The sequence below is a fragment of the Myodes glareolus genome, chromosome 3 (assembly GCF_982192425.1).
Source record: "Myodes glareolus chromosome 3, mMyoGla1.1, whole genome shotgun sequence".
NCBI lineage: Eukaryota > Metazoa > Chordata > Mammalia > Rodentia > Cricetidae > Myodes > Myodes glareolus.
Window position 1 is genome coordinate 24,025,869 of NC_142028.1, and position 12,429 is coordinate 24,038,297.

The window sequence follows — 12,429 nt, forward strand, 5'->3', positions numbered from 1 at the left end:
CTTCCTCTGAGGAGGACGGGAAGCCAGGGCAGCACTTTTTGGATTTTAGTAGACATGTCAGCTGCTGAGCCGAGAATAGCCTGAAGCAGGAAGCCAGGTGGAGGGGATTAATAATCCAGGCCAGCGCGTGATGGTTTGGACCCCGGGACTGAGGTGGGGAAAAGAGGCCTAGTCCTATCACAGTGGAACGGCGATAGACTCAGTCACTCCTGCATTGATTTCATTCATCTGGTGCCAAACACTGGAGACGTTAACATGTTTGTTGTATGAACCATGGTCTCATTGTGTAGCCCAGGCTGACCTGTAATTCCTGATTCTCCCGCTTCAACTTCTTAAGTACTGGGCTACAGGCGTGTGCCCCCATTCCCAGCTTTGGCGGTGCAGACTGGAGTGGGAACAGCCTGAAGCTTGAGTGTATTCTTTCCCTCTGGGGTGCTGAGAGTAACGGGCATAGATAATGATGAGCCAAGGCATGAGAGAGAGGGTCAGTCCAGGAACTATTTCCCAGATGCTCGCCGGGGTTCCTGACATCTCCTCCTGTGCTGGCTAGTTCGCTGTCAACTTGACACATGCTAGTCACCAGAGAGGAAGGAGTCTCAACTGAGAAAATGTCTCCTTAAGATGAACTACAGGCAGGCCTGGAGACATTTTCTTCATTAGTGATTGACGTGAGGCCCAGCCCATTGTGGCGTGGTGCCACCCCTAGTCTGGAGGTCCTGGGTTCTATAAGAAAGCAGGCTAAGAGAAACCCTGTCTCGAAAAAGAAACAAACAAAATGATTAACAAGCCAGTAAGCAGCACTCCTCTATGGCCTCTGCATCAGCTCCTGCCTCCAGGTTCCTGCCCTGTGTGAGTTCCTGTCCTGATTTACTTTGATAAGCTGTGATGTGGAAGTATAAGCCAAATAAACCCATTCCTCCCATGTGGCTTTGGTCCTGGTATTCCAATGCAGTGTAGTATCCTGCCTAAGACACCTTCCTTCCCTGTCACTCCGCTGTCCCACCACCACCTCGGAGACTCACCACCATGTCTCCAGGCTTGGATTGGCCTGTGGCTTTAAGGAACCTCTCCTCTGTCACCCCAACTTATCCCTGGCCTTCGTCTCTGAACTCTGGTCACTTCTTCAGGCTGAGAATGTGTTCTCCCTCCTGAGGAAGAGACTGACTGAGCTAAGGTAGACTTGTCCTCCTGCCCCTTATCCTGCCTAAAACAAACAAATAAAAGGCTGGGTTTTCTCTGTAGCTCAGGTTGGACTCCAACTTGAGGCAATCTTCCCACATTGGGCTCCTAAGTGCTGGGATGATAGGTATGGCCCCCATGCCTGGTCAGAGTCTTTGTTCAGCGGGTATTAAGCTCAGCATCCTAAGGCAGTAGAAATTTGTGTGGTCAAATATAGAAGAAAGACTTTAAACTAGACTGAGCTAGACTAGAAGGCGGCTGGGCGGAGAGGTCCACGGAGGGAAGTGACTTGCTGTGGTCCCAAAGCCCCTTTGTGGAGCTGTGAGTTCAAGCCTGGCTCCCTAAACCCCAGGTTTGTGGTTCTTTTTCTGTAACCAACCACGGGTGACTTAGGCCTCTTGTTTCATAGCTGTAGCACAATCACCTTGAGTTAGACACAGAGTAGAACTGGATGTTCATCGGAATGCCAAAAGCTCCTATGGAATCTGTTTCCCTCAAGGCTTTGAGAAGAGACATCTTTCAGGACTCAGATTTATAGGTGTAGACTAGCTCACAGAGTGCCCGGGAGCCTGAGTCTCTGTACTCCTTCCTTCCTTGGACACAGACAAGTCAGAGTTCCCAGGCCAGCACATCTTCCTGGCAGTTGAGGGCTCTTAATTTGGACTTGGCCATGGGAAAAGGTCAGCTTGGGGGCCAGTCTGGCTTTGGCCAAGTTCTCTAGTTACAGCCCAGGTGGCAGGCAGCCTGTTCGCCTCACCTGCCCCTGCAACAGCAGCTTCCTCACATGGCCACTCCAGCCTCAGCTGACAGGGCAGGCCTCTGCTATGCCCTCTGACTTAGATGTAGAGCAAAGAGGTAATAAGTTTCTTTACTTCAGTTTTTCCTTTCCCTCATCAGATGCTTGCCTTCCTTCCTCCCTCCCTCCCTTCCTTTCTTTCTTTCTTTCTTTCTTTTTTTTTTTTTTTTTTTGAGACAGGGTTTCTCTGTATAGCCCTGGCTGTCCTGGAACTCACTCTGTAGATCAGGCTGACCTCAAACTCACAGAGATCCACCTGCCTCTGCCTCCCAAGTGCTGGGATTAAAAGTGTGAGCCACCACCACCCAGCCATCTGATGTTCTCTGTTCTTTTCTTTTATCCTACCCAGTGACCATGGTCCCACTGAGGCCCACCTGCTCCCCAAGTCTGAACTCACCCCTCATCCTCAAACATTCGTTTCCAGCACACACTGCTCCATTGTGTGGATATATGCCCCCTAACCTAGGTACTGAGTTGGGTAAGAGGACAGAGGCAGGAGGCTCAAGGATGGACACATTTCCTATCCAGCCAGGGCTAGATAGCAATACCTTTTCCCAAAAAAGCAAACAAATACACACATAAAGGAAAATAACAACCACAAAAGGAGGCTGAGGATGTAGCTTAGGTGGTAGAGGGCTTACCCAACATACACAATGCTCAGGTTTGGCTTCCAGCACTGTATAAAGCCTGGCATGGTGTTACAGGCCTATTCAGCACTTAGGCTATGGAAGCAAGAGGATCAGGAGTTCAGTCATTCTCCACTACATAGTGAGTTCAGAATTGACCTAGGCTACATGAGACCCTGCCACAATACTAGTAAATAATCAATAAATCTTCTTTGATCTTATTTATAGTAATAGAGGACGTGACTGGCTCTTACAGCCTTAGAGTCCTGGGGACACAGTATAGCCTTCAGGCAGCGGCTTTTTAAATGTTAGATGAAGCCTGCCACCTGGTCTGAGGCAGAACCTTGGGCTAAAGAAGTTGCCTGGGTTGGTTTTTGTTTTTGTGAGGCCAGATTGGAACAAAGTCCTTATGCCTGCTACACAAACCTCAGCACTAAACTACTTCTCCTGGGAGCTCATTCTGTATGAAGAGGCAGACACCTCCCATGCCCCCTGTTGCCCACCAACCATCTTTAAGGTCCTCCTTATTCCCAGAGGCAGCAGAAACTATAATAGTCTCTTAGGCCAGGTACTCCTCACACAGAAAGCCCGGGAGGGGCCACGATGTTTGAGCAGCCACTGTGGGATGCGGAGCTTGGACAGAGTGGCAGTGGCCCATGTGTCCTGATTCTATTATTAAGTCATCAGTCTGTTCAGTAAGGAGTCTCCTCTCACTCCTGGGCTGTCCCTGTGCTCAAGGAGAGCAGGAGAGAACAAACTGCAAGAGCCTTTTTTCCAAGTCCCACCCAAGGTGGGCAGAGCGAGGAGCCCACTCTCAAATGCTCTGAACTGAGAGGTTGTGGGTGTTTCTGCAGGTCGGAACGAGCTGATTGCACGCTACATCAAGCTCCGCACAGGGAAGACCCGCACCAGGAAGCAGGTGAGGCCGGAAAGATCACCCCACCCACCACGCCTATGCCCATGGGGGTGGGAGTGGTACCCACTCATCTGGGTTCCTGGGTCCATCCCTTTTCTAGAGAGTCAAACTCCCTCTCCAGGGTACTAGGGGGAGAAGCACATTATGCCCCCCTTGGGCAGTACTGCCTGGCTCACGGTGAACTGGGCCAGGCAGGAGTGAGCTCCCCAGAAGGACTGAGGGTTGGGGAAGCATAAGCAGTCTGGAGGTAAGGACAGGAATTCTCTCTTTCTATAATAGGTCTCCAGCCACATCCAGGTGCTTGCCCGCCGAAAAGCCCGAGAGATCCAGGCCAAACTCAAGGTAAGGAAAACAGTGTCAGCAGGGAGGGAACCCTGGGACTTGGGGGCAGTGGGGTTTTCCAGAAGCTGGGACTCTTCTTCCAGGCGGAAAAGTCAACCCTGTGGGCTCAGGGGTTTCCGCTGTGCTGAGCCTATGTGTCTTTTGCCATTAAGGACAGTCAGGTCTAGCCTGTGGCCTCTCTAGATCTGTGTATACGGATGGTGGCCTGCTGCTGGGCCCTACCTGGGATTTAGTGTAGAGGGCCCATACTCAGCACCTCTGTTCCCTCTGTGTTCTCTGAGATGGCACTTCCATCCCCTCCCCAGACCCCTTCAGTGTAAGGTCGGTTGCAGGTGGGTCCCCTTAGGAAAACAGTCCTCCGGAATTCTGGGCCCAGGGCCTTCTGGGGAACACTGGGGGGAGTGAATTCTCCATCAGGGAGTTAGTTCTTAATCACATGGCCTGCCTGACCACTTGGGGAGGAAGGCCTAACACTTGAACACTTCGATTAGACCAGTAAATACATCTTTGCTGAAGCAATGAGACTCTTCGTTTTATTTTTCTCAAACAAAATCTCACCTTAATATGCCTTCCAGTGGGTCACTCTGGTTGTAGCCAGTTTGGCAAAGAGTAAGCCAGGACTCCCTCAATCCGCACCCCAACTCCTGAACAGTCTCATACCCAAGGAAGAACTCTGTACTGCCTCAGAGTCCAGTTTAAAAGCTTCTGGGCTGGATCATTTCACACTGTCCTGTCCGTCACCTCTTCTTTTGGAGGGGGGGGTGGTAGTGGTAGTTTTAAGACAGGGTTTCTCTGTGTAGCCTGGGCTATCCTAGAACTCTCTCTGTAGACCAGGCTAGCCTCAGACTCACATGCCTCTGCCTCCTGAGTGCTGGGATTAAAGGTGTGTACCACCATCATCGGACCTGTCTATCATTTCTTATACGGCTTGGCCCAGTGGTAGAACCACTGACCTGCGTCCTAAGAAGCCACACCCACTGTTCTTCCTGCCCTCAGTCCATCTGCCCTCTCCACACCTCAAAGCTGTGACTCGGCATCCCCATCCTGTGTTCCCAGGACAACTGGCCTGCCTGCAGCTGTGCTTCCCTCCCTGGAACACCCCCCACCCTAAAGACCTGCTGACTTCCCATGTCCCCTCTCTGGTCTGCCCCTGACTCACTGAGATCCTAGGTGACAGTGAGGACAGAATAGCCATGTTATGTTTAGAGTGTCAAGGGGACTGTTCCGTTCCTTGGGCTGTCTCTACCACCCATATTTGCTTCACAGAATCACATGTCTGTCTGTAACTTGAGGACAACTGTCGGTGGACCTCCAGCCAGGCATCAAGAGGAGCCACAAACCTCTTAAAGTATCTAAATTGTCCCGTGTTTCCATCTCCCCAGAAGCTGGTCTGAGGACTCTGTCCTGCTTTTGAGGCTCCTGGGATCACAGTGGTTAAGCTCTGGGATGGACAGTAGGGTGGGCAGAAATCCTTGGGCTTGTTGTGCCCCATCTCTGTCTCATGGTCGTGTCCTGCACCCTTCATGAGCCCCATTCTGTATTCTCGTCTACAAAATGACAGGGTGTTGTGGTAGGATGATAGATAGGTAAGGTCCCCTTCAACTGGAAAATCCCCGACTCCTGACCCTGCTGTCCGGCCATTTGATGTCATCCTTACGATGTCCTTTCTCTTCCTCCCGCCTCACATACTGAGGATGTGGTTTCCTGAGCCCTGTCATTTGTTTAGATTAAGGACACAGGAAGGGACACATGTTGTTGGCATGGAACGGATGGAGCTCTCTGAATGCAGTTGTTCATCTCGACAGCCATGAGGATGTGGTCTGCCTGGGAGGGCTGGCCTGGAATGTCTTTTCCTCCTGAAAGTACATGGCTTCAGAGTCGGCCTTTGAGAACAAGGCCCTCGTTTAACCACAGAAGGACAGGGGGTGAGGGTGCCAGTGATACATTTCACCCACTCCGTGCTGAGTGGGGACCATAATATGGCTTCCATGTCCTGCATCGTTGAGTGCTAGTTGCTGCCACATCCTCACACTTTCACACTGCCCATTTGGCTGACGGGTCCTGTCTGTGTCTTAGTCATTTTCCCTGTGATGATGGAAAAATTCCTCAGACTGGGTAATTATTTATCAAAAACTAGTCGTGATTGTGTGTGCCTAAAGTCTTATCTGGAAGCTGAGGCAGAAAGATCAGTCATCCCATGTGTCTGAGAACAGCCTATATGGCAGCCACTGTCTTTAAAAAGAGGGGAACTGGGCACGATGGCGCCTGTGTCTAATCTCAGTTACTTGGGTGGATCCAAGCTCAAGGCCAGCCTGGGCATTCCAGTGAGATCCTGTCTCAAAATTTTAAACAAAAAAAGGTTGGTGCTATAGTTCAGGAGTAGGGTTCTGTAGTGTGTGTAAGGTCCCAGTTCAAGCCTCAGTACCTTGAAGACAAGGACTAGGGACCATAAATAGAGCTACTGCCGTGGTAGAGTGGGTGCCTCGCATGTGCAAAGGTCCTAGGCTTGGACTCTGTACAGAGAGAAAAAGAAAAGAAAAGTTTAACGAATAGATGCTGATGGGACTGAAGAGATGGATCAGCGGTTAATTACTCTGGCAGACGTTCTGGGTTCAATTTCCAATACCTACATAGTAAGTAACGCATAACCATCTGTAAGTCTGGTTCCAGGGGCTCTTCTGGCTTCTGTAGGCATCAGGCATGTGCATACTGCAACACATACATCATACATGCAGGCAAAACACTTACACACATGAAACAAATAATTAATTAATAGAAAAAGTAATAAATGCTTCTGCAGCCCACAATCTGAGAACACGGCTATGGCATCTATCTATTATCTGTGAGGGCCTTCTTCTTGCATTAAAATATGGAGAAGGAAAAAAATAAAATAAAATAAAATATGGAGAAGGGTACCACCACAGAGAACAAGCTAGCACAAGTCAGTCTTCCTTTTCTTGTAGACCATGAATACCATCATGGGGGCTCATGCTTGTGACTTTGCTTAATTACCTTCCAAAGGTCCCATCTCCAATTAGCCATCAACCTGTGAACTTAGGGGAACCCTTCTGAGCCACAGCATGGACCACTGTCTTAAGGCTAAATTCTCTGAGCCCCAGTTCTTCACCTTCTAAGAGGGATCCTCCTGAGCCTCTGCCCTCCTAGGGGTCAAAGTGCACTAGCATTTCTCAGGATGCCCTGTGCGATGTCTTAGACCACACCTGTTTCCAGACTGCTCCTGAGTCTCAGGACTTCACAGCATCCTGCCCCAGAGTTGCTTTGTGGACGGAGAGAGATTGTTCTGTAGAGTTTTAAGCCACAGAGGTAGCTGCCAGTCTTAATTTTTGTCTTACCAAGGCTGACTTGGTTCTACCACATTCTCGTTTACTGTGGAAATATTGGCTCACTAGTCTCTCCATTTTATAACGATTGTAACTGGGCTGTGGGTTCAATGGTAGAGCACACGCTTGCATGCTTGAAGCTTGGGGTTCCATCCCCAGTACTAAAAAGAGACAGGAGAGAGAGGGAGGGAGAAGGGGAGGGAGGAGAGAGGGCAGTCAGATAGTCAATCTGGCATAGTTTCTAGTCAGTTTTATGCTTCCACAACGAATGAGGAAACCTATAAGAGAAGCTGAGCCCCCTGCTCAGTCACCAGCACGTTAGTACATCACAAACTCAAATCCGGTTCCCAGCTCTGGTTCCCAGCACTGGACAGCTTTTCTGACCCCAAGGCCAGATCATCCTCCCATGACCCTGGCTGGTGGCCCTGCTAAGGTCCTCGCTTCCCATGTCTCCCCAGGACCAGGCAGCTAAGAACAAGGCCCTGCAGAGCATGGCTGCCATGTCGTCCGCTCAGATCGTCTCCGCCACAGCCTTCCACAATAAAATGGCTCTTGCCCGGGGCCCTGGCTACCCAGCAATCTCAGGGGTAAGTGGGGCAACCCAGAGCAAGAGGCCATCAGAGCTCTCCTCATACTGTCTCTTCTTCAGAGCTGGGCACAGTGGCCAGTCTCTGTCCCTCTCTTCTGAGCCCTCCCAGAGCTCATTCTAAACCAGGGCCAATGCTGGATCCGCTGTTTGAGGTCCTTAACAACAGTATGGCAGACTTTAAAGAGATGCCAGCGGCTGCTCTCATTAGCTGGCCAGGTGGCCAGAAGTCCAGCGACAGGAGCTGAATTCTGAGGCTTTGACTAGACTATTTGGTCCTCAAATAGCCACCATTCACCCCTAACCCCACTCCTCCTGCCCAGCATCCCAGCAAAGCCCACCTTCCGTGTGGAGAGCTGTTGCCTAGGGACACACCCGTGCTCAGATTTTGATTTTGTCTGATAACGATCAGTCTCAACCCTATCCGCATCGCCACAGTTTTAGAATGTTCCAGAAGTGGTCCTCCTACCAAAGCTTGTCATATAACCTCTTTAAGATGCCCGACTTGCACTGCCCTCGCTGGTGGGGAAGGGACATGTCTTGAATTCCACAGGTCTTTCTGCCATCATATTTCATAGGGAGTCAGAGGGTACTAGTTGGGATGTTAGATTGGACGTAAAATGATTGTGTAGACACTTGGATTATATCATTTTTGGTATTCAAGTTGGGAGCCATGTACCTTATGCAAGCTAAGCACACGCTCTACCACTGAGCCCCTGGGTAGATTTCTTGACTTTAGGACCTCAGAACCTTACATATTGAAGAGCCCTGTGAGTCTCGATGGGAGGGAGAAAGTGCAGGGTCAGCAATCCTGGCTTTCCCCAGGGAGCACAGGGGAACACAAAGCTTGGCTTTCCCTGGGGATCACAGGGAAACACACCTTGTTGTGGCTGCTGCCTGTAGCATCAGCCAGTTAAACAGAGGCATTGGCTTTCCTTCCTCCCTCTGCTGGAGCTGCCTTCCTTCCTCCTTTTACACCTGGAGGCCTACACGGTCTCTCTCCCTTACAACCTCTTCTCACAATCCTCGTGGGCTTCTGTGCACAGCACAGCCAAGCTGAGTCTATACCTTTTACCTCCACAGTTTTGGCAAGGAGCTTTGCCAGGCCAACCTGGAACATCCCACGAGTGAGTATGGTTTGATTTCCTCCCTGAACTGAATTCGAACCCAGAATTTTAGGAAATGGAGCCTAGCTTTGAGAGGTGGAGCAGCGGGAGGCGGGCTGCAGTGTGAGATTGGCCTTGACTTACTTAGTCTGCAATGTCCACACTTGAAGTGCGGACATTACTTTTACTAACATGTTCATCTGGACAGGGCATAGGAGGGGCTTTAAAGCTAATACCCAAAGAGACATCTGCTTGGCCTGGGAGAGGATGTGAGGTGGATTGCACCAACAGACATGTTGCTTCCATGACTCAAAACCAAAACCTGAGGGAATTGGCAGGGGAGGGTGCTGGAAACCAATGCCTGCTGAGGCCACCAGTGGCCAAGCCTACCCTGCAGCTCTTCCCAGTGGCTGATGCCTTCTCTCTCCTTTCTCCCACAGTGTGAAACCTTTCTCTCAAAACGCTTATACTGTCCAGCCTCCACTGCCTCTGCCAGGTAGGTAGCTGGTACATGATCTGCTTATGTGTCCCGCTCAGTGGCTCCTGCGTCCGGGCCCAGGCTCCTAGCACCTGGGTCCTGTGAGATGTCACGATGTCACGTGTCTATATTTCTTTCCTCTAGACAGCATGCTACAGCCATGCTTCACAGGTGTCTTGGCATTCTGGGGCAATGCCAGGTGCCTTCTTGCCAGTTGTGCTCAGGGCTGGCTGGGACACAACATTGGAAGGGAGTGCCTGTGTCCCCAGGCCACTCTTGTAGGATGTATGTGCTGGCTCTTCAGGCTTCCCCGCTGGAGTGCTGCCTACTGCCTCTTAGTCTGGAGCCTGGAGCCAAAGGACACTGTTTGCAAGCCTGATCCCTCCCTAGCACAGGAGACCCTGATGACTGGAAAGTGCTGTTGGGCAATGTGACAGAAACAGCTTGCTAATTTGGGCCCTCCCTCAGGCCTCAGTGGACCAGTTCTGACAATCTCTCAAGAAGCTTCCTCAGCCCCTTCCACACTGCAGCCCAGGCCAAACTTGAACCTTCCGCGGAGAGTGACCAGCTGTGACATTCTGGTTGTGGCTTCTCAGGCTTTCCTGCCACACCTGGTGTCGCTCACTGCTTTCTTCACCCCATTGGGAGCATCACTGAGTTGGGTCCAGTCCTCGTGTCCTGTCTTCTCTTCTTGTCCCTCTGTCCATGCTGATTCAGTCTGTACTTAGATCCTCCTAGTTGTTGCCTGGAATACCGCAGTTGCTTCTTACCTGGCTCCCTGAGATTCTCAAAGCATCTCTCTCTCACCATGTTATTTCCAGGCTTAAAATGCTCCCTGGCCCCATGGTGCCCTCATGATGCGGTCTGAGCTCTGCAGCAGATCTGCAGGGCTCCTGAGACTCAGCTGCTGTGCTCCCTGGTCCTGTCCACTGTGCTCCCTACTCTGCCTCTGGACTGTGGCCAGATCGCTCCTCCTGGTCCGTGGTTCCTTCTACCTGCCCCTCCCAGGTTAGGTGCCCTCTGTTTGTCCACCCAGGGCTCTGCAGACCTCTGTCCAGCAGGGGTGTTCTTCTGCTATGTCCCTGCAGCTGGTATCTGCATACCCTTGTGGGTTTCCTTTGCTGTGTACACAGCAGTTCCTGGGTGCACTGGGGCTGCAGTAAGGAAGGGAAGAAAGATTTGGTGGATGTACTAAGCATTAGCTGGTGTGTTCAGCATGGCAGGCCGCTCTTCTGGACTGTTCTTTCTTTTCTCTTCTTCCTTTTTTTTTTTTCTCCTGTGCCTGAGTTCACTGCTTCTGCTTAGGGTACTAGTGGCCGCCAGGCTTCCAGAAGGAAAACCTGATTCATGAAGGCCTTGCCTCTAATGTGTCCCCCTCCGTCCCACCCTTCTTCCACAATTAAGAAGGAATAAAAAGCTGCCAAACTCAGTGGCAAAGAGCCTGTTTAGAGTACTGTCAGCATCAAAACCACAGTTCTCATCTTAAATGGAATAAGAGATAGTTTATTCTGAGCCAGGTGGTAGTGGCGCACGCCTTTAATCCCAGAACTCGGGAGGCAGAGGCAGGCGGATCTCTGGGAGGCAGAGACCAACCTGATCTACAAGAGCTAGTTCCAGGACAGGCTCCAAAGCTACAGAAAAACCCTATCTCGAAAAACCAAAAATAAACAAATAAATAAAATTAAAAGAGAGACACACACACACACACACACACACACACACACACACACACACACACACAGAGAGAGAGAGAGAGAGAGAGAGAGAGAGAGAGAGAGAGAGAAGTTTATCTGGAGCCATTGTGAGTGACCATGGCCTGGGAGCACAGCTTTAGGCTACCTCAAATTCCGTGTTCCTCTGTAGAAATGATTTCACAGGGTTTTCATAGTTTTACTGAACAAAAAAAAATGTCTTAATCAAGGCAACTTTAAAATAAGCTGGTGAGTACACCAGAGAGGCAGTCCAGCGAGATGGGGGAAGTTATTCTATAGGCTCAAGATGCTGTGTGATGACACTCCTAGCTCTTGGATTGGCAGATGCTACTGTTCTGCTGAGTTAAGAGCTTCTAAGAGGTTTCTGTTTATTATTCGAGGTGTTAGTTCAGCTCCAGAGTGAGTCAAGGCATGGCTGTCCCAGAAGGCTAACTCTAGCCAAGATAAAGTAATTAGCCCCTGAACCTATACATTTCCGGTCTCTCCACAGTACTGAAATTCCAATCGGTCCATCAGTCTCTGCAAACCCAGAAACTCCTTCCAATAGTTTCTGTTCACAGCCAGACACAGCTTCTTTTCAGGAATTTTCATTCACATTCCTCGCTCCAGGCAGGGTTCCCTCGCCAGTATTACCAGGAAAAAAAAAAAAAGATTGCAAAGACGACAGCTTCCCAGCCCCACTTAATTCAACCGCTGGCTTGCCTTGATTTAGGAAGAGAATCCACCCTGTTAGCCTGCCTTGCGGGCTGACTACAGAGCCTCTTTTCCAACCACAGTTCAGCCTGCTCATCAGTGAAGTTGAGGCTCTCCAGAATCCCTTAGCTGGTTCCTAGCCTCCCCGCCTCCTGCCCCACCTCCACCCCCCACTTGCCTTTGATGCTTCCCAATCTGGGGTACCCTTTCCCCATCTTCACTAAGGACATCACCTAAACTTCAAGACTTCCTTGAGCCTCACCTTGGCTAGCCTAGGGGCACCAAGAAGTCTTCTCTTGTACCAGGAGCACACTCTTATCCGTGCTGGTCTAGGCCTGTGTTAGAACCCGATTTATAGGTGGTGTTCTCTGGGTTTGAGGCAACTGCGGGCCCTCCAGGAGCACCTCGGGAATTATTGTGCTAGTTGGTTCAGCTGGCTGTCTTCCTGCCTGGACTAGAAATTGCCCTAGGGCGAGAGTCCTGCAGTGCCTGCTCTGGCAGCTTTCCAGGCAACCTGGGCTGTTCAGAATCCATCTGCCCTGAGCAAGGGCCTGTGCCGAAGCCGGGGATCACTGAGCCGGATCTCTCACAGGCTCTGTCCTGCCGCCGGGCACACTCCACTGGTTTTCTCCAGTCCTCGCTGAGGACATCTGC

The 12,429-nt window shown here is 50.7% G+C and overlaps 1 protein-coding gene across 4 annotated transcripts in view; it reads left to right on the plus strand.

The window, feature by feature from the left end:
• The window catches only part of Tead4 (TEA domain transcription factor 4), a 79,502-nt gene that overhangs the window by 48,194 nt on the left and 18,879 nt on the right, over positions 1 to 12,429 (plus strand). For 2 of the 4 annotated variants that reach the window (XM_087904168.1, XM_087904167.1), the window contains exons 3-7: positions 3,456 to 3,520; positions 3,797 to 3,859; positions 7,659 to 7,787; positions 8,870 to 8,913; positions 9,333 to 9,388. In XM_087904168.1, coding sequence (XP_087760294.1) covers positions 3,456 to 3,520; positions 3,797 to 3,859; positions 7,659 to 7,787; positions 8,870 to 8,913; positions 9,333 to 9,388 — 357 coding nt within the window. The remainder of the gene's footprint in view (positions 1 to 3,455; positions 3,521 to 3,796; positions 3,860 to 7,658; positions 7,788 to 8,869; positions 8,914 to 9,332; positions 9,389 to 12,429) is intronic. The other 2 variants (XM_087904171.1, XM_087904169.1) reach the window with 1 other exon arrangement.